At 42.1% G+C, this 26,842-nt stretch overlaps 2 protein-coding genes across 3 annotated transcripts in view; one reads left to right on the top strand and one right to left on the bottom strand.

The window, feature by feature from the left end:
* LCT (lactase) overlaps positions 1 to 8,487 on the top strand; it is a 61,372-nt gene extending 52,885 nt beyond the window's left edge. The window contains exons 13-17 of the mRNA XM_059053656.2: positions 1,374 to 1,483; positions 4,211 to 4,345; positions 5,874 to 6,097; positions 6,978 to 7,202; positions 7,839 to 8,487. Coding sequence (XP_058909639.1) covers positions 1,374 to 1,483; positions 4,211 to 4,345; positions 5,874 to 6,097; positions 6,978 to 7,202; positions 7,839 to 8,068 — 924 coding nt within the window. The 3' untranslated portion in view covers positions 8,069 to 8,487. The remainder of the gene's footprint in view (positions 1 to 1,373; positions 1,484 to 4,210; positions 4,346 to 5,873; positions 6,098 to 6,977; positions 7,203 to 7,838) is intronic.
* A 1,988-nt stretch (positions 8,488 to 10,475) lies between these two features.
* Positions 10,476 to 26,842, bottom strand: part of UBXN4 (UBX domain protein 4) — a 34,818-nt gene continuing 18,451 nt past the window's right edge. Inside the window, exons 7-13 of one of the 2 annotated variants that reach the window (XM_059053691.2) lie at positions 25,015 to 25,069; positions 24,099 to 24,263; positions 22,581 to 22,708; positions 18,070 to 18,172; positions 16,035 to 16,166; positions 14,375 to 14,577; positions 10,476 to 12,714 (exon numbers count right to left, since the gene is read on the bottom strand). In XM_059053691.2, the coding sequence (XP_058909674.1) occupies positions 12,576 to 12,714; positions 14,375 to 14,577; positions 16,035 to 16,166; positions 18,070 to 18,172; positions 22,581 to 22,708; positions 24,099 to 24,263; positions 25,015 to 25,069 (925 nt within the window). In that variant the 3' untranslated portion in view covers positions 10,476 to 12,575. The remainder of the gene's footprint in view (positions 12,715 to 14,374; positions 14,578 to 16,034; positions 16,167 to 18,069; positions 18,173 to 22,580; positions 22,709 to 24,098; positions 24,264 to 25,014; positions 25,070 to 26,842) is intronic. The other variant, XM_059053692.2, reaches the window with a different exon arrangement.

Here is a 26,842-nt window from a genome sequence, read left to right as displayed (position 1 = left end):
TTCCATGAGCTTCACATAAGGACATGCATCTTTTGGTCATGGAATTTTGCTCCTGGGAAGTGGAGGCACAAGTAAGCAGGTCCCAACAACATGGCCCACCCTTATTTCAGCCTGGGCCCCTGAAAGACGAGAGAGAGAATGGTGCTCTTCATGCCATAGCTTTTCCCTGGCTCCTGCTACCGTCTCTCTGAAGAGGTCTGAAGGCACCCTCTCCCATGTTTCAGCATCAGGAAAGAAAAGCAAGCTTCTCTCTCTCTCCAGATTGCTCCCCGCTTTTAAAGGCTCTGAGGAGGAGTCCGCAGACTATGGCATTTCTGAAAGGACACCAACGGCCTTGGTTTGCCAAATTCTTCACAAACGAACTTGACAAAGGTGGTCAAATTAAACAGTGCAAACAAGAACTTAATGTCCCATTTGCTAGCCAGCTGGGGGGAAAGCCTTGGAACAAAATTAATTCATTCCCTCATTTCAGACTCACAGAACTGGTGAATTAGAGCAATAATTTGTTTTCAGAAATCAAAACCAACCTCAGGAAATGTTAGGCTGTAGTCTCATTATCACAGCTCGTCTGTGAACTGTGATCCTGCAGCTCAGGTCTATGATACGCATGTCCCCTAATAAAATCGGCTTCCACGGAAACAATTTATCACCTCAGAGTGAATTGAAGCTTCTTTTACCAGAGCAAGTATGTTCCAAGCCTCATCTCTGACTGGGAATGGAAGGCTGTCCTCACCCCACATTTCAGGGAGTAGCCAGCAGGTGAGGGGAGGATGTCGAGACAGAAGAAGCCTCTCAGGACCCACAGCGTCATAGCACTTGGTTGCCACTTATACCCCCTAAGGGTTAAGGATGGCCTGGACCTCATTCAAGAAAACAGACTGAAAAGTTCCTCACTTTGCGAGTCCAAAGCCCATGAAGAATCATCCTTTGCCTGGGCAACCAGCCTTGCACCTGGTCCCCCCAGAAGGTTCTGGTGGGTCCTTAGGCATGAGGACGGGGAAGGACCTGCTCTGTGGGAAGAGAGGAAATCAGGGCCTGGAGGCTTGGGGCCTCTCCCCCTCTTCTGCAGGACCCTCTCCTAAGGGCAGCCAGCCACGTCTGTCAAGTCCAGGGCCCATGCTCAAATCAGTTCACATCCCTCACGCTACAGTGGGTGAGAACATCACCCTGCCCACAGTGAGCTTCCAGCGGGGTGACAAGACCTGTGGGCATTTGAGCTACAACAGGGGAATAGCCGCAGAAGAGAGAGGCACGCTTCAGACTGGGTTGGGGAGAAGGGGCCCTGGGGTCAGCGACACCTGAGCAGGGAGATGCGGTCTCCTGTGGGCCTGCTAATGTTGGCACTGACTGTCTCCTCCTAACCCCACCCGCAGTTCATGGGAGGCTGGTTCGCACATCCAATTTTCAAGAATGGGGATTATCCCGAGGTGATGAAGACACGGGTCCGTGACAGGAGCTTGGCGGCAGGCCTCAACAAGTCTCGGTAGGTCCTGGTGCCATGCACTCAGCCATGAGAGCTGGGAGGAGGTCTGCTCTGTGGTGCTCAGCTGAGGCTCCCGGGTGTACAGCAGTGATGAGAGCATGGCTGTTGGGGTCAGAGAGGCATGTCTTAGGCATGTCTGTCTATCTGAGCTTCCTTGCTTGCCAGGAAGATTACTCGCGAGTGTGTATGTGAAGCGCTTAGCCCAGGACCTGGCATGGCTGTGACAGGCAGTTGAGACAAAAGGCACTTGCCCTTATTATTATTCTTCAGAATAGCCAGGAAATCCGTCCCCAGGGCACCTACTTCTTAGCGACCCACCATCTCACTCCAAGGACAAATTCCGCAGCTCATCCTCTCCTATTTCATCACCTTAGGAGTGAATGTGGGTAGCAATGGGTGACTCTTAGCCGAGTGCTTCATGTCCTTTGGTCAGCGGGTGGCAATGGTTTGCACTGAGGCAGTCCTACTTCCGTCAAGGAAGTAACAGCAACATCAGCAACAGCTAACATTTATCCATCTTCTGTCGGCACTTTCACTCCTATTTAAAGATGAGTAAGCTGAAGCACAAAGATTATGGCAAGATCGCCCAGCTGTTCAGTGATGGAGCTGGGATTTGAAAGCAGGCTGTCTCACCGCAGGGCCCATGCTCGGTTTAAGAGTTGTCCAGCTGGGGATTAGAGGTGTGGTGTGGGGAAGGGGACGCAGCGCCCTGGCCTTCTGGGAACACACTCACAAGCTCCAAGGTAGCTCATGTGACCATAGGAAGGGGAGGGGAGGGTAAAAGAATTCAAAAGGCAAGCATTCCTAACACAGCCTTTGAGTCTTATACAGCCCACCTGTGAGGATGAAATAGTCCATCCCGGCCCTTAAAACGCATGCGTGGGCTTCCCTGGTGGCGCAGTGGTAGAGCGTCCGCCTGCCGATGCAGGGGATGCGGGTTCGTGCCCCGGTCCAGGAAGATCCCACATGCCGCAGAGCAGCTGGGCCTGTAGGCCATGGCCGCTGGGCCTGCGCGTCCGGAGCCTGTGCTCCGCAACGGGAGAGGCCACAGCAGTGAGAGGCCCGCGTACCACAAAAAAAAAAAAAAAAAAGAAAAAAGAAAAAACGCATGCGTGCGCTGGCCTGGTTAGGGCAAGTCCTGCTGAGCCAAAAGGTCTGATCTGTCAACCCTGGTCTCCAACAAGCAAGTGAGTGCTCCAGTCCATTAACACAACCTTGCTGAGCACCTACTGTGTACCCGGGCCAGGGCCAGGCCCAGCAGGGTCCACACAAACAGGGGGTTCCAGATATGGTTCCTCAAGTGCTGACACACTGGTTGGGAAGACAGTGACCTTCATCGCTCCAAGAATTCTATTCCTCAATTTCTTCATGCAAGAAAAACTCGGAGGAGATCAGGGCAGGCTGGGTAGACCAGGAGACTTCACGGGACAAGACGGGACATCAGCTGAGCCTAGGCCTTGACAAGGAACAGCGTTTGGGAGAGCAGAGGCCCTTCCATCCAATGGGGAGGGGTGTGAGCAATGGCCTAGAGGTCGGAATGAGTGGGACACCTGCAGCTGGAATTCGGGAGACGTGGCCCAGCAGTGGTGGGATGGTCAAGGCCACAGGGTGGTGGGCCTGGAGGCCAAGCGCAGGGGCTCAGCCTGATGCCATGGGACCTGAGGAGCCCCTGCTGGCTCCTGCGCAGGGAAGTCAAGGTGTGGGCGCCGGGGCTTAGTTTTGCCCCAGTATTTCAGAAACCCTAGGGAGGGAAGGTTCTTCCCCAGGTTAATGGTAGCAGAAAGGTCAAGGTGAGGTGTCAGGCACCTAAGCAGGGCATTCTCTAGGCAACCCTAAACCTGCAGCATGTAGTCAGGATTTGGCTGAGACGAACCTCTAAGTGTTGCACAGACGTGCATGTTGATCGAATTGTATAGAAAAGTCTCACTAAGAATACATGGAAAAAATGTCTACATGTGTATAACTGAGTCACTTTGCTGTACGGCAGAAATTGGCACTACACTGTACATCAACTATACTTCAATTAAAAAAAAAATGAATACAAGGAAAGTATCCCACCAGATGTTTAAAAAGAAAGTGCAGGGCTTCCCTGGTGGTGCAGTTGTTAAGAATCCGCCTGCCAATGCAGAGGACACAGGTTCAAGCCCTGGTCTGGGAAGATCCCACATGCCGCGGAGCAACTAAGCCCATGCTCTAGAACCCGCAAACCACAACTACCGAAGCCCGTGCGCCCAGAGCCCGTGCTCCACAACAAGAGAAGCCACCGCACTGCAAAGAGAGCCCCCGCTCACCGCAACCAGAGAAAGCCCGCTTGCGTTAACGGAGACCCAACACAGTCAAAAATAAATTACCTAATTTTTTTGAAAGTGCAGTGAAATCATGTGAGCAGAAAAGTCCACATCTCAAAAGTTCAATCAATTCAATTTGTAAAGTATTTCCCCTACTAATGAGGACTGACTTTGGAGAAAAGTAGCACGCCTAAACAAACCACAGTAAAAACTTGCAACAGGAAGAGAGGGAGGGTCTTGCAACGACAGAGGGAGGCGAGGTCTGTAGTCTGATAGAAGGAGGCTCAGGCGCTTTCAGCAGCAGCTGGGAGGGCCTCTCCTTGCTCCCGGCCAGAGGCCCGTAGTCACCTCCAGGTACCTGAGTTTAGAGCCCTCCACCAACACCCCACAGCACATTCTCTTCCCAAACCCCACGTCCTTAACGGCCCTTTCCGTCCAGGCTCCCTGAGTTCACAGAGAGTGAGAAGAGGAGGATCAACGGTACCTATGACTTTTTTGGGTTCAATCACTATACCACTGTCCTGGCCTACGATCTCAACTATGCCTCTTGGATCTCTTCCTTCGATGCAGACAGGTAAGGAAGGGTGCCTGGAACAATCTCTGGAAAAGACAGCAAAGTGCTCCTCTTCTCTCACTTAGAGGCCTGTACAGCCTCTGAAACTGCCTCCTGATGCTGTGTATCCTGGGGGTTTTGCAAGATGAGCCCCATCTCCTGAGATACCTAAAAGAACCTCTATCAGTCAGACAGTAATTCAGACTAGGCTTTCCAAGATGCTTTTCCATTTAAAGCAGACAGGCTTAGAGTTTTAAAAAACATTTAAAAAAACTTTTTTTTCTTTCGGTTTTCTTGTTTCATCAGATTTGTTTCACTTACCAGATGTTATTTCAGTCAAAATAACAAGCTTCTTTTTTCCTTTTGAGGGTAAAGGTTAAACTATTATTTCTGTATTACAAATAATATTATGTTCACAGTAGAAAGCAAGAATAGGAAATTCTTGAGTGTCATTTCAGAAGTATATGTGTGTGTGTATGGGTGTACTACCTCTCTCTATATATTTATATTATATACAGTTTATATAGTATATAGTTATACAGAAATGTTTATTACAAAAAAAAACCCAGGATAATTATGTGTGCACACTGTTTTGTCCCTTTTCTGACAAGCATCTTTCCCCATCAGTAGCTGTGACTCTGTCTGGGTTCTTTCTTTGGAAACAAGCGCTGACATCCCCACTGCATCCTGCAACCTACCAGAGTCAGGCTTGCTGAGCAGGGCTGAGAGGCCTCCCTGCTGGTCCCCGTTTACGCATCCACTTGACTCTTGCTGCCTCATGGGTCCTGGGACTGTCTCCCCAGGCACCTGTGCTCAAGCTTATGAAATGCCCCACACGCAGTTCAGGTGAACAATAAATCCAGCTCCTGATAAAACGCAATGTTTTTTTTTTCCTGAAGGATTTGGACGTTAAGAAATATTTAAATGGCTGTTCCTCATAATGAAATGCATGAGCTCTGCCCCCACAGAGCTCCCTCTGGCACAACCTGATGCCCTCTCCTTGCCCATTGCTGGAGAGAGAGGAAGGGTCTTGGGCACTTGAGGCAGGTCCCAAAATATCTACCCCATCATCACATGAATGGGGGCCCAAATACTGGTGCCTGTGGCTGTGCCTGTGGCCTGCGGGTGGCATTGACCAGACGTAGGTGACTCAAGGGAGCAAGAGGCTCTGAAGACATAGCACTCACATCCCATGGGAGATTACGGTAAGGGAAACTCAGAGCCCTTTCACATCTAGTGTGAGGTGTGGCCTGTTAACAGAGCCGTGGAGGGTTAGATCCATGAGTAAGACCGTTCCTCTGTACAGGTAGAAAGCAGAACAGAGAGCTTAGGTGGCCTGTCCAAAGTTAAACCAGCACTGACTGATGCCACTACAACTAGTGAAAAGAGAATCTGAGGCCTTTTGACTCTTCTAGGTGTAGCTACGACTCTTGAGTCTAGGCAAAAATCTAGGTTTTTTTTTCTAGTGTAAATCCTGCTTTACGTTTTGTGCAGAGGGCCTCCTGGGATTTACAAATCGAGACCTAATCCTTAGCGTTTGAACTCGTAGGGGAGTTGCCTCCATCACAGATCGCTCTTGGCCAGACTCTGGCTCCTTCTGGCTGAAGATGACACCTTTCGGCTTCAGGAGGATCCTGAACTGGTTAAAGGAGGAGTACAACAACCCTCCGATCTACGTAACAGAAAATGGAGTGTCCCAGCGCGAAGAATCAGACCTCAATGACACTGCTAGGATCTACTACCTCCGCAGTTACATCAACGAGGCGCTCAAAGGTATGCCAGGCCCCCGCCCTTCCTCCAAGTGCACCTTTCACTGCTGGAAACATACGCTAACGCCTGCAGTGAGGGCAGTACTGCATCCACAAGCCCCAGATGAGAAAGAGGAGGCTTCTAGCTCCTTTTGGGTTTAAGCCTTTGGGGCTGCACACTAAGATTCTTCTTTCCTAGATTTAAGCTCAGCAAGCAAACCCTGTTGCCTGATACAGCTAGACCCGAGTTCTTGGCCTGTCGTTTGCTCTGCTTGGTCCTCTGGTGTCAATGTCCCTGAACAGCAGTGCCCTCCTGAGGACAGTCTGGGCAGGGGCCGGGTGGAATGGGCTGGAGGGATTGTCTGTATGATCTTTTGTTCCCCGAGCAAAAGTCTGAGGCCCTTAGCTCAGCAGAACAACTTGGGATGGGACTATGACACGGAAACAGTAAGTAATGCTGAGTAAAAGAAAATGAGCAATGCAGCAGCAAAAAGAAACGATTAGAAAATCTTATTGCAGATAAAATATTTTCCGAGGGCCACTTTTCTATAGGGAAGAGCATTAACACTCTAAGGCTCTGTCCAAGACCAATAACCCATGATGTGAAGACAAGGAGGATTACAGATGACCCAGCAGGATTTAGTCTACCCATGTTCCTGACTCCCATTCAGGGCTGAGCCTTTCTAGAAAATGCAGATGGCTCTGCAGTATCACCCATGGAGGACCAGCTAACGATTCCTGCATGCAAAGGGTGGGCAGCTCTCTTAAAGAGCTGAAAAAAAGCTCACCTTGACCTGCACGCAGGGACTGTAGGAAAGCTGTGGGCAGGCACGGCCTCAGTAGGCCTGGTGGAAAGGTGTCTTGGAAGACCAGGGAAGCTCAGGCTGGGGCCTGTCTTTGGGCAGCTGTGCAGGATAAGGTGGACCTTCGAGGATACACGGTTTGGACTCTGATGGACAACTTTGAGTGGGCCACAGGCTTCGCAGAGAAGTTCGGTGTGCATTTCGTGAACTATACTGACACTTCTCTGCCAAGGATCCCCAAAGCGTCGGCCAAGTTCTACGCCTCCATAGTCCGGTGCAACGGCTTCCCTGACCCCGCTGCAGGGCCACACCCTTGTCTGCAGCAAGGTGAGACATGGCTCGGGGAGGGACAAAAGCCAGAGGCGGAGGGGCAAGGGGGCCTGTTTCTATTTTCTTCTCGTTTACTACCCTCCTCTCTGCCTCTCCATCCCCTTCATTCATTCAACCAACATTTCTGTTCTTTGAATGCTCCAGACATTCTTAGGATGGAACAAAGGAATTAGGGTTAAAGTTACATCAAGAAACTAGGCCCTGGCCTGGGAACAGCAGGTCTAGATTCTTGTCCCAGCCCTACCATTGACTTGCCGTGCAGCCTTAGGCAAGAAACTAGGCGAACGCTGGGCAGGTGCAAGGATCAAACACCGTGCCTGGCACAATGTAAGGTGGCCAATGTTTGCTGAGTGACTGAAAAAGTATAAATTACTATCCAAATTAAGAGACAATTATCCAGTATAGATTATACTCTAATCACTGAGAGGGATGCTTCAAAACTGAAACGACGTGACTTCCTTCAGAGGCTCATAACTCGGTGTGAAGGATTCGTATCATCACCTCTGCAATGTGCTCACCCTGTAGGCTTCTCTACTGCAAGGATCTGGCTCGGGCTTAATCTAGGTTAACATACATCTGATAACTCCGTCTGTACCGGTGCACACACTCACTGCCTCTGTTGTCCTCTCCTAGATGCTGAGCCCACTACCAGTCCCATGAGAGAAGAGGACGTTCAGTTCCTGGGGCTCAGGCTGGGTACAACAGAGGCCCAGACAGCACTGTATGTACTCTTTGCTCTAATGCTTCTTGGAGTCTCTGGTGTGGCATTTCTGTCCTACAAGTACTGTATGTGCTTCAAGCAAAAGCAAACACCACCAGATGAACAGGTTACCACCTCCTCCAGTTCTGCAAAACAGGCCTAGTTTCTTTGAAGCCTTTGCCACCTCCAGGACCACTGAGGATCTTACACTTTACCCACAACAGAGTTTGTAAAAGTCTCTGCACTATTAGATACTAATTAAACTTGAAGGATTTCAAGTCCCTGATTAAAATGGAAATACCTCCACCTTGCCCCACTATCAGGAATTCACTTGGGCATTAGATGACCCCGAGTGGCTCTTGTGGAAATAAGTAGATACTGAATGTGTCTACTCGTTCTGTGAGCCACTGAACTGGGCTGTTTTAATTTTCAGAGATTTTAAAGGCGAAAACAGTAAGAACCATAGCAATCCTTTTCATAAAAAATCAACTGCAATGTCATCTCCTGCCCTCTCTCTTCAAGCTCCCTCCCAGACTCTTGTGTTTCTCAGAAATTAAAAAAGGTGCTATTAACTGTGTCCTATCTATCTTCTATGGGTGCTTCTCCTTGAGAAGGCAGGTTCCACAGAAGTTATGACTGTCCACTTGTATAGCTTCACCACAGTAATCCTCTGCTGTTAGCTTCTGGAGGCCAGAGGGCCACGTCTCAGTGTCCCTGGCAGGCACACTTTGCAGACAGGGCAGAGGAAACACACCTGCTGCATTTGTGTGCTCATTCACAAAACATATGCTGAGTAGCAGTGAGTCTTTATCAATGCCCCTTGGAGGTGCTACTCAGACAGTCACAGTATGGAACACTCAAACCTGTTTTAGTCTATATATTCTTTCTAGATATCTGGGAGAATGTTTTTTTAAAAATAGAGCAGTTTGGGCTTCCCTGGTGGCGCAGTGGTTGAGAATCCGCCTGTCGATGCGGGGGACACGGGTTCGTGCCCCGGTCCGGGAAGATCCCACATGCCGCGGAGTGGCTGGGCCCGTGAGCCATGGCCGCTGAGCCTGCGCGTCCGGAGCCTGTGCTCCGCAACGGGAGGGGTCACAGCAGTGAGAGGCCCGCGTACCATTAAAAAAAAAAAAAAAAAAAATAGAGCAGTTTTCAACTGGTTTTAAAAGGCCAATCACACTCGAAATTTTGCTTCTTGTAAGCGTTCCTTACCTGAATTGTATCTATAGAAAATTCCTATCAAAATGTTCCACTGCCGTGGGCCCCAACCTGACAGTCAGAATTGCGGGGCACAAGCATTTTTCTCCTACCAACAGACAGAAAAAGTTTATCAGATGGGGTGAAGATGGTTCTAAAAGTGGTATCAGAGACATTCGTATAAGCTGTCAATTATACCTAAAGTCAATAAAACTTTTTTTTTTTGGGGGGGTGAGCTGGGACATGAAAAAGAATAATATAAAGTTTCACATGAAACAAACTTGAGAAAAGATCCAGGATAAATCTGGGGGGGAAAAGAATATAAGTTATAAAAAGTAGTTTTGAAACAGAGAGAATAGAAAGATCAACAAAGGAAAGAAGAGCCGAGACAGACCAGCCACACGTGGGAAGAGGGTGCATGACAGAGGCGGCCTGCCAAATCGGGGGCGGGGGGCAGGTGGATGATGGACCAATCCATAAATGGAGGTGGCTCACAGGTTAGCTCTTGAGGATGTTAGCCACAGGGGGCGGGGGAAGGGAGCCGCATCCCTTACTCGGATACAAGATGTAAATGTAAAAAAATGAAACCACGAGAATGCTAGAATAGATGGGTGAATTTTTTTAAAATTGCTTTCTGAAATGGGAAAAGTATTTTAAAATCAAGACTTAAGATCCAGAGGCCATAAAGAAAAACACTGGTACAGGACCACATAAAAATTGTGGCAAGAAGTTACCATCAACATACTCATCAAAAGATGAACAGGGAGAAGATATTTATAGCATATGCTAGACAAAGGGCTAACTTACTTAATATACATGAAATTATAAATCAATAAGAAAAAGATGATAAACACAAAATGAAAGAAAACACAGGCAGTTCTCAGAAAATAAATCAAAATCAATAATATTAAAAGATGCTCACTTCATTCATAATCAACACAATGCATATAAAATGCATACAGTTTTTCATTTATCATGTTGACAAAGATGAAAAAGTATAATACAGTACTGCCAAGGATGTGGGGAAATCAACACCTTCCTACCTGTTAGCTGCTGTAAATTCAGAGCCTTTACAGGAGGCAATTCCCCAGCATTTTTTATAATCCAAACTGCAAACACCCTTTGACTCAGTGATGTTCAAGTATATTTCCACAGCTAAGAAGACACCTTCCCAAAGATGTTCACTGTAGCAATGTTTGTAATAGAAAAACAAACACAAGCACAAAAACTGTAATAACCAATGAACGCAACCAGAGAATGGGTAAGTTTATCAAGTGAAATGCTTTGCAGCCATTAATAAGAATGAGGTAGCTATATGTTGATGGGGAAAGATCTTCAAGACTGTGTACGTAAAAAAGCAAGATGCAGAGTAGTATATATATAATATGATCCCATTTATTTAAAAAATAAAGATTACATATTTGCTTATGTATGCATAAAATTTTTCTGAAAACTACAAAAGAAACTGTTAATAGAGGTTACTTCTGGGGACTAGAACTGGGGATAGGATACAAAGAGGAAGATGTCATTTTATAGCCTTCCATACGGTGCTGAATTTACCATGTACACTTTTTAAAATATAAAATTGAGGAAGGATCCTCTCACTCAAAGACTGTGAATCGTTCTTTTATGTATGTTTCTCTAAGAATCTTTTTTTATCAAGGCATACTTGGCTTTTTATTCACATATTGCTATGTTTTTAAAGATGACAAACCTTTCCTTAAATGGGATGCTTGCTGGAGATGTTTCTTTTTCAAGCTCACTTTTTAAATTATGGAAGTAAATTCATTACAGAAAATTGAGAACACATATAAGGATGCAAAAAAGAACTAAAATTATATATAACCACTCTTACCACCATTAACGTTTGGTGTGTTTTTTTTCTTTACATTATGTTTAATAGATAGTACTACCTCTATATAAAATGTGTTTATAAAGCTGAGATCATACTGTACCTACAGCTCTGTATCCTGCTTTTTTCCCCCAAACGTATAACAGGTACTCAATAAATATGTTAAACTGAATTGTTGAATTAGTATTGTGCCATTTCTCCTCAGCAAAAGTTAATTCTGCAGAAGGCATTTAGTTGGTCTCTAATTCTGAAGTAAAATAAATAAAACTTAACATGTTTATACCTAAATTTTGCCTGCATTTATGGTCATTCCTTCGAAAAACTTTTATTAGATCAAAGAGCATGGAATATTTAAGGTTTCTGACAATGTTTTTCAGAAAGATTATCCCAGTTTTCATTCCTACCAACAACGTACCTGGTCTCACTGTTTCCTTGCCAACACTATTACCATTTTTTTAAAGTCATTGTTACTTCATAGGTGAAAAACGAAGTTTGCTCTGGGAAAATTTCTTCCTCCCATTACAAAATAAAGTCAGAGTCCTTCTATTCCAATCTAAACACAAAAGATTAGAAGAGGAACAGTCAAACTTACTCCCTTTTTCAAACATTCTTAATGTCTCCACCACCACAAACATATAGTAGCATGTTAGTCAAATTAAGAACCTAAAATTCTTAAGAATAACCAAATGAGCAAATGGCAGATCTTAATTCCCTACTTCTTGTCCTACAATACAGGTACTTCAGTTCTTTGAAGAGTGATTATCATTATTGAGAGCAAAACTTCAGTATAAAGGTGACAGAGAACTAGTCATAGGCCAGCAGTTGTTTTGTCTGATGAGAACAAAGACCATAACATTATGCAAACAAAGCGATACCTCCCTGACTTAGGAGAGACAGTAACATAGCATCGGTGTGTGTCAGAAAATTTCTTCCTGCAGTGATATTTAAGATAAGGTGGTCACCTCCTTTCCTGGGATAGTTCCAGAGCAGTACAGAGGGTTAGGGGGGTATCAGAGACACATGACCTCCACAGAGCCCTGTGCAACAAAAAGATGCTAAGATAACAGAACTTAAAGCAAAGATAAGATCATTCTGATTTTTGGAAAAGATATTTTATTCAGTGTTTAAGTAAGTTTAAAAACTACAAGATTTTGCTTGCAGCTGATGAGGAAGAAGAGAAAAGTTAAACCCAAATTATCATCTGATTGGCTAGTTAAAACGCTCTGACTCAAAATCAAATTATTCAGTGACATACCAGTTACTTTGTGTGGGCTGAGGAGTTCTGGAGCAAAACAGCCCTAAACAAAACATATCATCTGAGAGCACAGGGCTAATGGGTATATGAAATACTAAACAAGAAAGCTGATAAAGGGAGGCTGTCGCAGACCTTTTGTTATTTTAGGCTTCTAGCAGTTGGTTACCATATACAAGGACCTAGCAGCCAGTTATTTTATCTCTTGACTTGTCTGAGGCTAAACAACTTTAACCCACTAAGCAGGAATAAAAAGACACTTTGTAGATGAGTTGGAAAACATAAAGCATTCCCACTTCTCCAGTAGAATTTTAGTTGAATTAAATCATAAGAGAAACAATGATTACTGCACATATTGTACTTGTCACACTACATCTGTTGAGTAGAATTTCCATTCCAAGTGTTGTTTTCATCTTCACCATCGTCTTGAGTCCTCAATCTGTATATCTTGCCCTCCTTTTTAAAGTCTTCCCCCCGTTTCTCCAGCACTCTTTTTCTGACTGGTTCCCTGATATAACAAAAGAGGGAGGAAAGAAGATGATATAAAATGAAAACAGCAGTATCACAAAGCCATTTCCTTTAAACTACCATTAGTAGAGTTTAAGGAAAGTCCATGGAGATCATTATATCTAACGCAGTACTAGACTTTATACATTTTTGGCAGTGTAACTTCATCTGTTCTCTAAGCCAAACTAGTCACATCATGTTGTCCATGTATTTCTTGGTGACTCACTAAGATTTAGAAAACTGGGACCACTTGCCAACTAAATATTTATGCAAGCTGATGTATCTACTAAAATATTTATTTATAACTTACACAACACCCTAGAGGCTATCCCAAACTCCATTCACAGCTTAATATACAGAAATGGTCAGTTAGCAATTTTCAATCCTTTCAGAATCTTTAAGAGTGATTTATTTCTGCATGGACAATTTAGAACAAACAGTTCTTCATCTGAAAATGGAAAGGAAACAGGTGAAATTTACGCTAATACCTTCTCCAACACTAGAGGGGAAGGGAGAGAAAAACAAAAACCAGTAGTGGAACACGAAGCTTCACCTGCTCGGATATACATTCATCCCATCCTTTGCCCCAACCCAAGACCTTTGCCCTTACCTGAAATAAATGTTTGAAACCCACACAGCAAGTTCTTCTATATGACAGTAATTCAGGATGAAATGCTTCCATTCATTGCTCAGTAAGAGCTCTGAAATTCAGACCTAACAAGACCTAGTTTGAATGCTGTTCTAAAACTAGAGAACAATTTCTCTGTCCCCACTTGAGTAATGTACTTGTCTTCCTGCTTAATAGTTAAGAAAGAAATAAAGATAAAGGCTGTATCAGCCCAGTCACAATATTAACACAAACTGTCATCTAGAAAGTCAAAAGGACACAAGATTAGGGATCTCCTTACAGCAGACAAAGGCAAGGATTTTCATTACTTACCACATATGATTGGTGTGAGGATTTGCTATTAATGGCCGAATAAAGTATTGAACAGTACTAGGTATATATTGTAATAAATTGTGCTATTAATTATTAGAAGGGGGGGTATAATCTTGAATTCTAAGAAAATACTTCCTGTAAACCTCTTTCAAATATGTAGAATTTTAACAGAGGTATGAGCTAAGATCATTAGTGTTGTCTATCAGTATTACCATTCAAACCCTGGCCATCTCCAACAAAAGTAAGGCCTCTTGGTTAAGGAACTAGTCCAAAATAACTCTCTGAAGAGTTATTTCATTTTCAAGTGAACATCCAGTTTGGTCATTCAGAGGAGGCAGTTAAATTATCTACAGTACAATGATCCCTCTAAAGTAATCATGCAAGATGACTGTGAGAAATTAATGAAGTATCTTGTCAGACAAAACATGGATAACAAGAAAAGATATTACTGTTTAGACCTGAAAAAAATATGCCTTTTGTTATGGGATAAAAAGAATTCAATAAATGAAATAATAAAATCAGTAGCAGTGAAGATGCTTTCCATGGAATAGGTTTTAGAAGGATGGCTGAGAAAACGCAGGTATTGAGCTTCCCAGAACATGTTGGGTTTTCCCCCTTATACAGAGAAAAGGCAAAGTACCCATAACGAAATTTTTCATTTTGAATAAAGCATTGGGCATTACTAACATGTTTTGCAAATGGGGAAAATACAAACAAATACCTTTTTTCAGAGTTGCTAGACGATGCAAGGTTTGAGGATTCCAATGATGCTGCCCTCACCGAGGTCTGTGCAGGAGGAGGATTACTAAATAAGAAGTTGCTAATCAATCTCCAGATGGCAAGGAATGGGTAAAGTACTGTCCCCAAGAATGTCCAAAAGTCGCCACTGGAAGAATGTACCATGGATGTGGTTGGTCTTCCTGCCTAAAAATTAAGAAAGAACCTAGATAAAGACGACATCGGCCCAACCACATCACACTCAAGGTTCCAGATAAACTTTTTTACCTGGAAAAGTCCTGTGGATTTTAGTTTACTGCAAGAAGGTAAAACTGCCATCTTTTGTGGCTTCTCAAGTGTATAAACTTCTAGGAACTACTGGAGCTCTTTTTCTTTAAAGGAGTAATCACAACACAGAAACTAGAAAGTAGTTTCTCAGTGAAATGAACCAATTATTTTTGAAGAGAACTAAACTTTTGTAATGAAATTAACAATTTTGATTTTAAAAGTCTTTCTTAATGATTTTTAAAAAGGGAAAGGTTTCAGATCCCAATGAATACAATTAGTCCTGATTACTGGAGGACTGTTTTAGGTGTGGGGCTATAGTTCAGGATCTGGGTAAACTACAGTAGTCCCCCCGCTTATCTGCAGGGGATACTTTCCAAGACCCCCAGTGGATGCCTGAAACCATGGATAGTACCAAACCCTACATATACTATGTTTTTCTCTATACATACATACCTGTGATAAAGTTTAATTTATAAATTAGGCACAATAAGGGACTAGCAAAATTGCCAGCATCATCAGTCTTGAGCTTTGGAGCCATAATTAAGTAAAATTAGGGTTCCTTGAACACAAGCACTGCAATATTTTGACAGTTTATCCGATAACCAAGAGGGCCAGAAAGTGACTAATGAGCAGGTAACGTATAGAGCGTGGATACGCTGGACAAAGGGATGATTCACGTTCCAGATGGGACAACACACAATTTCATCACACTACTCACAACGGCCCGCAATTTAAAACTTATTAATTGTTTATTTCTGGACTTTTCCACGTAATGTTTTCAAAGTGCAGTTGGCCATGAGTAACTGAAAGCACGGAAGGAGAAACTGCGGGTTAGGGGGCACTACCATATACTAACCAAGATATGGAAGACCCAAGCTCTCATCCCAGCTCTGGCACGTAAGGTGGCACCTTGGCTAAATTATTTAAGGTTCTGAGCCTTTTTTTAAATCAGAGATTAAAATATTATTAGGATCAGATGGGATTAATATGTTTAAAAATGAATATTATTTTTAGATTAAAGTGTTTTTTTAAAAACTGGTAAACAGTACTCATATACTCATACATAAATAAATGACACCAAGTCAGTAGATTAGGCAGATATTCTACATTTCTTTTCCTCTCCTACTGGTCGTTTTTTGTACATGAAAACAGGTGAGGGAAAAAGTTGAAAATTTATATATATTGTGTCTCACTAGCAACAGAAATATAAAGCCCAGGATAATAGAACAATAAATTGATCTAACATTTTTTGATAATTTGGATTTTAGTTACCCACAGTACACTTTTCACCTTCCCTTCCTCTAACTGTAAGAAAAGATCAAGAGCAGAACAAACAGGACTGCAAGAATAGAAAAAATATACATGCATTTACATACCGGCAACAGTACCACTGAAGCACTTGGGGCAAGTTCCAAATCCAGTAACTTCTTTTTATAATCTTCTTTGGTGAATTCCCTCCTGGGAAACATCGTTGCTAATGAAAAATTACCGTAAGTGTTGCCAACAGTCTGTAACACAACAATAAGTTTTAAAACCTTACAGTGAAACCTTTTTAAAGTAAGATATTATGAACTCATATGCATCCAAAATGACTGCTTTAATTTTTAAAGTTCACTTAAATGTAAAATCAAAAATCATTTATAAAAACTTTGTGCTTCAAAAGATAGCTGAAGGCTATCAAATCCAAATAGTACTTAAAAGCTTTTAAAACTCAAAAATGACCACGAAATAGCAAGAATGTTTCCTAAGACTATATAAATACACTGAATAAAAATGAACAATTATATATCTTAAGTATGACTGCAGTTTGCAATTAGTTTTCACTGTCCTTTGGCAAACTTACATTAATATCTCACAAATACCCACTTGGATTGTAGGTGTTTTGTATTAAAAATCTGGAATAGACCAGAATTTCCCTCATATTATACATATGATAGGAGTTTTTGCCTCCTCCTTGTCTCAGAGAGTAAATGGTCCATAATCAACCCACACTACACACATAATCCCAGGTCCGGGAATTTACAGTAGGCAAGCATCACAGTCACTTTCACAATGTTAAATCACCTATACTTATAAAATCTTCCAAAGGAAGAGTCTAACTTGTTTTTTGTAATTTTTTACTCTAGGTCATACTATCTCTCACTGTTCTCACTCAACATAAGGTCACAAAATTAGGTCACTGTACTGAGATGAAGTTCTAATAGGACTGATGCAATTAAAGATATTTCATTTTTACTCATGTGATTCACTCTTCACTTACCTGTGGCAGAAGCACCCCATTTGGGGAGGCCCCAAGTGGGGCTCCAAGGCAAAAGAAGGATGAAAGAGGCTATCTGGAGTTGATTCTACTATAAAGCTTGAGGAAAAGGGTTATTAAAATAACTTTATACTGTCCAGCCAAGCTCACCAGTGGAAGAAGGCATATAACTTTTTAGGCATCCTTTTCTTGGGACCTATAAGTGAGATGGCAGACTAAATGCAGAAAAGGTCTAGCAGAAAAAAATCTGAATCCTAATTTTTTTTTTTTTTTTTTGCGGTACGCGGGCCTCTCACCGCTGTGGCCTCTCCCGTTGCGGAGCACAGGCTCTGGACGCGCAGGCTCAGCGGCCACGGCTCAAGGGTCCAGCCGCTCCACGGCACGTGGGATCCTCCGGGACGGGGGCACGAACCTGCGTCCCCTGCATCGGCAGGCGGACTCTCAACCACTGCGCCACCAGGGAAGCCCCTGAATCCTAACTTTAATCTTGAAGTGATACGTAAAACAAATACCGGTACGTATAGTAAGCCTAGATCCTAAAGGACATCTGATGCCTCATTTTGAAAACATAATCAATCAGAGAATAAAAACTAACTGGAAAGTACTCATATCTTCTCTTCTAAGATGTCAATTTCACAACCATTCAGATCTTGAATAAGGCCATGTTCTGGAAGTAAATTCCGGAAGAAGATACTTGTTGCCAAATAAAGATTATTGATCTTTAGGTTTGACCAACTGGCAGATGGTGGGAAAACTGCCAGCCCCAAAGCATTCTAAGCAACTTGCAGAAAATTCAGAGAAAGGACTAAGAAAAAAAGCATCTTTTACAGAGGACAACTCCTTCAGATTAGACTTTTGGAAAATCACTTGCTTTTCATTCCTCCAACTGAATACTAAGCACTGAGAAAAGTTTCCAGAGTCTATTTTACAATAGCAGCAAATTTGTCTTTTTACAGAACAAGCAGATATGCTGTTCCCACATTGCACTCATACATGACAGAAGCTCCACAACATCCCAGAGGCATCTTGTGCCTCCCTCCTGGGGATAAGTCATAACTTATTCATACTCTTCAAATCCTGCCTGGAAAACTTCCCCACCTACATTCTAATAACCCATTCACCTACCTTCATTACAACTCAAGACATAAATTTACCTGTGCAGCAAACTGCCTTGCTTCTTCTAGAGGAGCATCAGAAGGGAACTGATTTGTAAAGGAAGAACCATCAGGAAGACGGAATTGAATTCTCGCAACACTGCTATGAGAAAATGAAAATTTAAGTCAGCATCTTTACTTATACACATTCTCAAACGATATCATTAAAACTAAGAGAAAATGGAAGTGGAAATGTGTAATGAAAACAGGTTTTTATGGAGAGTTGGGGAGGGAGGATTGGAGGAAGGTGGTCAAAAGGTATAAAATTCCAATTTAAGGTAAATAAGTACTAGGGATGTAACGTACAACAAGACGACTATAGCTGACACTGCTGTTATGGTATATGGGAAAGCTGTTGAGAGTAAATCCTAAGAATTCTCATCGTAAGAAAAGAGGTTTTTTAATCGTATCTCCATTTAGCCCATGAACAACAGGGGTCTGAGCTGCATGGTTCCACGTACAGGTGGATTTTTTGCAAAAAACACATAATACAGCACTGCATTATCCACAGCTGATTGAATCCACGGATGCAGAACCGTGGACATGGAGGGCCAACTTTAAAGTCATACATGGAATTTTGACTACGCGGGGGTGGCACACCAACTGCAACCCCGCACTGTCCAAGGGCCAACTGTGTATAAGAAGATGGATGTTAGCTGAATGCGCTATGGTAATCATTCCAAAATATATGTAAATCAAACCATCAGGCTGTATTCCTTAAACTTATAGAGAAATGTATGTCAAATATTTCTACAATTAGAGAAAATAAAAGGAAAACTGGTTTTTTCCAGTCAGATCTCATTTATTATTTTTAACAACAGCTTTTTTGAGATAAAATTCACCCTTTAAAATGTACAATTCAGTGGTTTTTAATACAGTCAGAGCTGTGCAACCATCACTACTATCTAATTCCAGAACATTCTCATCACCCCAAAAAGAAACCAAGCCCTTTAGCAGTCAGTCCCCATTCCTCCCTCTCCCTTTCCCTGGCAACCACTCATCTACTTTCTGTCTTTGTGGATTTGTCTGTTTTTGGCACTTCCTATAACGGAATCATAAGATGTGTGGCTTCTTGGTAACTAGCTTTTTTCAAGTAGCATTATGTTTTCCAGGTTCATCCAAGTAGTATCAAGTGTCAGTACTTCCTTCCTTTTTATTGCTGAAAAATATTCCATCATATGCTATATACTATATTTTGTTTATCCCCTCTTCAGTTGATGGACATTTTGGTTATTAGTAGATTTTGGCTATTATGAAGAACGCTATGAATATTCATGTACAGGTTTCTGTGTGGACATTGTTTTCAACTCTCTTGGATATATACTTAAGAGTAGAATTGCTTAGCATTTTGAGGAACTGCCAAGTTGTTTTTCCAAAGCGGTTGTACCATTTTATAATCCCATCAGCAGTGTAGGAAGGCTCCAAATTCTCCACATCCTTGCCAAGACTTGGCGGTTACTTACTTACGTTACTTATTTTTTTTTTTGGTCATGAGGCATTCAGGGTCTTAGTTCCCTGACCAGGGATTGAACCTGTGCCCCCTACATTGGGAGCGTGGAGTCCCAATCACTGAACCGCCTGGGAAGTCCTGGTGGTCACTTTAAATTAGAAGGTGTGGTTTTGATTTGATTTTCTTAATGATTAATAATGTGGAGCATCTTTTCATGTGCTTATTAATCATTTGTATATATTCTCTGAAAAAATATTCAAATTCTTTCCCCATATTTAAATTGGGCTGTTTGCTTCTTTGTGGTTGACTTCTTTTTATATACCAGTTACAAGTCCGTTATCAGATATATGGTTTGCAAATATTTTCTCCAATTTTTTTTTTTTGGCCGCACTGTGTGGCATGCAGGATCTTAGTTCCCTGAACAGGGATCAAACCCGTGCCCCCTGCAGTGGAAGCACAGAGTCTTAACCACTGGACCGCCAGGGAAGTCCCTCCAATTTTGTGGGTTGTCTTTTCACTATCCGGATGATATCCTTTGAAGCATAATAGTTTTTAATTTCGATGAAGTCCAACTTATCTGTTGCTTTCTTTTGTCACTTGTGCTTTTGGTGTCATGTCTAAGAATCCATTGCCTATTCCAAGATCACAAGATTTCCTCATTTCTTTTCCTCCCAAGAACTTATACTTTTAGCTTTCACATTTAGGTAGATGATCCATATGGTGTGAGATAATGGTCCAAATTTATTATTTTGCACATGGATATCCACTTGTCCAAGCAGCATTTGTTGAACAGACCATTTTCTCCCCATAGAATGGTCTTAGTAAACTTTTCAAAAATCAGTTGATCATAAACGCATAAGGTTTATTTCTAGAGACTCAATTCCTATTATAGGCATACCTCAGAGATATTGTGGGTTTGGTTCTACACCACCACAATTATCACAATAAAGCGAGTCACATGAAATTTTTGGTTTCCCAGTGCATATAAGTTATGTTTATACTATACTCCAGTCTAATAAGTGTGCAGTAGCATATGTCTAGAAAAACCATGTACATGCATTAAAAAATACTTTATTGCTAAAAATGCTAATTATCAACTGACAACACAGAGTTGCCACAAAACTTCAATTTGTAAAAAACTGCAAAAGGGATTCCCTGGTGGCGCAGTGGTTGAGAATCCGCCTGCCGATGCAGGGGACACGGGTTCGTGCCCCCATCTGGGAGGATCCCACATGCCGTGGAGCGGCTAGGCCCGTAAGCCATGGCCGCTGAGCCTGCACGTCTGGAGCCTGTGCTCTGCGACGGGAGAGGCCACAACAGTGAGAGGCCCACGTACCGCAAAAAAAAACAAAACAAAAAACCCCCAAAAAACCTGCAGTAAAGCATTAGCACAATAAACGAGGTATGCCTATACATCAACCCATATGTCCATCCTTATGCCAATACCACACTGTCTTGGTTACCATAGTTTCATAGTTAAGTTTTAAAATCAGAAAGTTTGAGTCCTCCAACTTTGTTCTTTTCCAGATTGTTCTGACTATTCTGGGTCCCTTGCATTTCCATATAAATTTTAGAATCAAATTCCTGCATAAATTTTGGCAAAAAAAAAACAGCTGGAATTTTGACACAGATCATGTTGCATCTGTAAACCAGCTTGGGGATTACTGCCATCTTAATATAGTCTTCTGATCTACGAAAACAAAGTATCTTTCCACGTACTTAGTTAGGTCTTCTTTAATTATTTCGATAATGTTTTCTAGTTTTCAGTGTACAAGTTTTACACTTCTGTTAAATATATTCTTAAGTATTTTATTACTTTCGGAAAATAGTGTTTATTTTATTTATTTATTTTTGGCTGCATTGGGTCTTCATTGCTGTGCGCAGGCTTTCTCTAGTTGCAGTGAGCAGGGGCTACTCTTCATTGCAGTTCACGTGCTTCTCATTGCAGTGGCTTCTCTTGTTGCAGAGCACGGGCTCTAGGCACACAGGCTTGAGTAGTTGTGGCGCGCGGGCTCAGTAGTTGTGGCTCGCGGGCTCTAGAGCACAAGCTCAGTAGTTGTGGTGCACGGACTTAGCTGCTCCGCAGCATGTGGGATTTTCCCAGACCAGGGCTCGAACCCATGTCCCCTGCATTGGCAGGCAGATTCTTAACCACTGCGCCACCAGGTAAGTCCCACCTGTTAATCTTCTAGTACAGAAAATACAGAAAAGTACAAAGAACAAAAGAAATATTAACCATAATCCTACTAGCAGTATGTACTGGAAATCTGAATTTTTGTCTTTGCAATACATTTTTGTTTTGGGAACTGCCTTATCCCTCCAATTCATTCACTCATTCGTGTATGATTATCAGTAATATTTCCTTATCTCCTTCAGCACAGGGGTGGGCATGTCTACTACCCCAACCAGCTGGCCTATACAAGTGGACATAGTGATTGGTATTAAGATGGCCACATGACCCAAGCAGGGCCAATCAGAATTCTCAGTGAACGAGAAAAAGGATTAGTCTTTCCTCTCTAGGATCAGAAGCTCAAGATCCTGGAAGGTGCCAGGAGGCCCTAGGCTCTCCTGACACTCTCTAAAAAGTTTCTCTGAGAATAAATCTAAGACAGAAACCAAGAGATTAAAAGGAGAGAGAAAAAGTCCTAATAATATCCTTCAGATCCCTGGATCTAGTGATGCCTAACCAATTTTATCACTGTAACTTCCAGCTGCAGAGCCAAAGGATTCCCTCTTTTGCTTAATCCTGTTTGACTTGATAATCTAACAAGTAAAGAATTCCAGTACACATGAGATAATCACTATAATCATTTTGATGTGCTTTCTGTCTTTTGAAAAGAGATTTCTTTAGCCTTCTTTTTAAACATCATGTATTTAGTACCGTTATGTTGTACATTCACATTCAATGACAAATACCACTGGCAGCTGCCAAACTGATCAATATGTTCTTGTAGAACTATTTATTAATCCACAGAACACATCAGTGTTAAAAAGCAGCCCACAACTGCTTTTCTCCTCAGCTGCCATGTATACACATACATTTTAGCAGGAAATAAAGTACCTTCTTTCTTTTGTGGAAGAGTCTCTCTTGACTTCCATTTCTGCCTGTTTGGCCAGCAGGGCAGCAGCTTTAGCAGCTTCTACTTCTTCCTTTGTCTTTGCAAAACGAGCAGCTCTCTCTGCACGGTCCTTTAAAACAGTTGTTAGATACTAATTATATTTCACTGCCAGAAAGATCTAGTTACACATTTCCAAACATAAGGAACATAAATATGCATGAAATTCCTTAAGGCCATACATGAACTTCATCACTCTGATTCTGGTATTTTTTAGTTTTATCAACCTTCAGGGACCAGAGTTATTAGTAAACAAACAAGGACTTGATTTTGGTCACTATTCTCTCTCTAAAGCCTGGAACAAGGTTTGGCACATAACAGATAATCAATAAATATTTACTGAATGAATAAATAAACAAACAATATTAAGTAGGATGTAATATGTATTACAACTGTTTAATTCTAAAAGCAATTGTTGGGACTTCCCTGGTGGCGCAGTGGTCAAGAATCCACCTGCCAATTCAGGGGACATGGGTTCGATCCCTGGTCCGGGAAGATCCCACATGCCACGGAGCAACTAAGCCAGTGGGCCACAACTACTGAGCCTGCGTGCCACAACTACTGAAGCCGGTGCACCTGGAGCCTGTGCTTACAACAAGAGAAGCCGCTGCAACGAGAAGCACACACACCGCAACAAAGAGTAGCTCCCGCTCTCTGCAACTAGAGAAAGCTCGCACACAGCAACAAAGACCCAATGCAGCCAAAAATAAATTAATTTAAAAAAATAAATAAATAAAAGCAATTGTTGCAAAACCATCCTAAAGCTTGCTGTGTCTAAATCCTTTGAATGTCCTAAAAAATAATGCTTATGACTAGCAGAGCCTGTGACGTTTCAAATTCTTAGCTTCTTTCCTAGGGAATCTTTGGAAACTACCTTTTGACTACTGATAAAATTCATAATATAACACTGAGAAAAATTACTTCCAAAAAATCATCTCAATTTTAATCTTAACTGTATTTTAATTCAATACACAATTTCTAGGAAAAGAAAACTGAGAATTGGTATGCTCTGAGTCCCTAAAATCTACTATTTTCGTGTGCCCTGTCTGGTAGTAAACCAAAACCATTGTGCATGAAAAAACAATTTCACTAACGTTCTAGAGTCAAGCATTAAAAATAAACTTAATGGGCTTCCCTGGTGGCGCAGTGGTTGAGAGTCCGCCTGCCGATGCAGGGGACACGGGTTCGTGCCCCGGTCAGGGAAGATCCCACATGCCGCGGAGTGGCTGGGCCCGTGAGCCATGGCCACTGAGCCTGCGCGTCCGGAGCCTGTGCTCCGCAACGGGAGAGGCAACAACAGTGAGAGGCCCACGACAGTGAGAAGCCCACGCAGCGCGATGAAGAGTGGCCCCCGCTTGCCACAACTAGAGAAAGCCCTCGCACAGAAACGAAGACCCAACACAGCCATAAATAAATAGATTTAAAAATAAATAAATAAATAAACAAACAAACTTAATACTCACCAGTGCAATCTGCTGTTTTATACGCTCTCGAGCTGCCCTATCTTCTGCCTTTTCTCTGTTTCTTTCCTCTAACATTCTTTTTGTTAATTCTTCTTCTTGCTTTCTTTTATAATCCAACATTTCTTTTCCAGTTTTCCTCCGCTCAATTTCCTTCTTAATCTCTCTCTGAATTAAAGAAAAATGAGCCAAAAACAAAATTTAATAATCTTCCCTTAATATTATTTTGTATGCAGGGAAAGCCGGTTGTAGGGTGCAGCTAAAGGAACAGAACAACTTCACAAAATCTAGGGGTCTAGTAGAATGTATTAACAGCATGGGTTAATGGTCAAATGTCTATCAATTTATAAGACTTTGCTAGTGGTTCTGTTAAGACTATGATGTGGTCAGTGTCATTTGAAAAAAAAACATTACAGGTCTTTGGTTTCTGAGGTGCCCTCTAAGGACAACATAGTAGTCATTTATTTAGCTTGAAGACCTGATAACCTTCGTATATTAGAACCCCAAAGAGATGATGCAGTTCAGGTGCACAAGGTGAGAAAAACGAATGGTGCACTAGAATGCAGCAACACCAAAGGAAAAATTCAGCAAAATATCTACGCATTTCTTTTTCACAAAAAGGAACTAAAACTTTGAGCTGCATCAAACCAATTTTAGTTCAAGTCCCTTTATTCTTAGCGTAAAGGATTCATTGCAGAGGAAGAAAAGATGGTCCAACCTATTCCTAGCAATTTATAAAAAGAACACAAAAAAGTGTACACTATGACCTTACTACAAAAGACAGATAATTCCCCTCACTGTGCTGCAACACTGAACTATATAACCAGGAAGCCATTCCAGGTTTGCCAAACTGAATAGGCAATCAAACGCTCCCTCACTTAAGGGAAGAGGAAAACAATGCCAGGCACATGAACTTTACCTGTTCTTCCTCTTTCCTTTTCTCTTCTCTTCTTTCTTCAAGTTTTTTGGTTAGTCTGTATTTTAAAAGTTTAAAAAATACATTAACTGAGATACGTATTAATATAAATTACATTTAGAAGATTTATTTAGCTAAAAACTGGGGAAATGTGGAGACAGACAAAAAAATCTCCTGAAGGCAAAGCAACAACTTACCTACCTGGTCCCTGCCCCTAGAGAAATCCATGAGGAGTCAGTGGGACCATCAGAAGCCTCACTCCAACTCTAAGTGCCTTACCTCCTACTTAACATTAGTTCCCATTCCTCCCAATTTATCAGATCGTGATTTTTTTTTTTTTGGCTGCACCATGTGGCTTGTGGGATCCTAGTTCCCCGACCAGGGATTGAACCTGGGGTCTTGGCAGGGAGAGCTCGGAGTCCCAACCACTGGACTGCCAGGGAATTCCCTGAATATTTATTTGAAAATATGCATCTTCAAATACATATGTATAAATCAATGACTTTAAAATGCTTTACTTCTTACAAAGGCGTAAACAGGAATATGGCACAAAACTGTTAAAAAAATAAAAGCAAAAAGCTGAAGGCTAACATTTATAAAAAGCATTAATTCCAAATTTGATTCTGAACTATGAGAAACTCAGCAATTAAAAACTAACGATTCTGAAAGCAGACATTGGTAATGGTTGCACAACCTTGTGAATATATAAAAACCCACTGAATTGCATACACTTTGAATTTTATGGTATGTGAATTATATCTCAATTTTTAAAAACTAATGGCACTTCCTCTCAGAGGGATTTGGGTTACACAGGTATATGCATTTGTTAAAACTCAGTTGAACAACTTGTGCCAGAAATCAAGGGAGGCTCAAACAATGATGGTTTAGAACCCCAAAGAGATGATGTTTAGGTGCACATAGTGAGCAAATGAATGATGCACTAGAACACAGCAACACCAGAGGAAAAATTCAGCAAAATGTCTACAGATTTCTTTTTCACAAAAAGGATGTCAAAAGGACATAAGGCCCAGGATGAAGAGGTGCTGCTAACCAAATCTGAAGCAATCTGTGCATCAAAAAAAATTGCAAGAGAAGTTAATTGTAACACATTAGGGTTAAAAAAAGGACCCATGAGGGCCTCCCTGGTGGTGCAGTGGTTGAGAGTCCACCTGCCGATGTAGGGCACACGGGTTTGTGCCCCGGTCTGGGAGGATCCCACATGCCACAGAGCGGCTGGGCCCGTGAGCCATGGCTGCTGAGCCTGCGCGTCTGGAGCCTATGCTCCACAACGGGAGAGGCCACAACAGTGAGAGGCCCGCATACCGCAAAAAGAAAAAAAAGAACCCATGAAATATCTTACTGCTGATGGAAGTTATGAATCGGTATAACCACTCTGGAAAACTGTTCAGCCAGTATCTATGACCCAGAAATTCAGACTCCTGAAAATACACCCAAAAAATATGTTCACCAAGACATGTAATAAAAGAATGTTCATAGCAATTCTATTCTTAACTGACCCAAACTGAAAATAATTCAAATATCCATCAACAGTAGAATGGATAAATAAATTGTGGTATAGTCAATACACAGTCAATATAGCTATACAGTAACAAGCAACAATTTGAAGTGCTTACACGATTTTAATTATATGATCATATGACCCAGATTTCTGAAATGCTGTCTAAGCAGCTAAGTTACTTTCCAATGAAAACTGTTATCATTAAGAGCTTGTCAACATTTTATCTAATATCAACATTAGTATCCCTTTATAAAAGCTTAACAAGGGCTTCCCTGGTGGCGCAGTGGTTGAGAGTCCGCCTGCCGATGCAGG

Source organism: Kogia breviceps, chromosome 2 (assembly GCF_026419965.1).
Source record: "Kogia breviceps isolate mKogBre1 chromosome 2, mKogBre1 haplotype 1, whole genome shotgun sequence".
Lineage (NCBI taxonomy): Eukaryota > Metazoa > Chordata > Mammalia > Artiodactyla > Physeteridae > Kogia > Kogia breviceps.
This window is presented reverse-complemented; position numbering and strand designations above follow the sequence as displayed.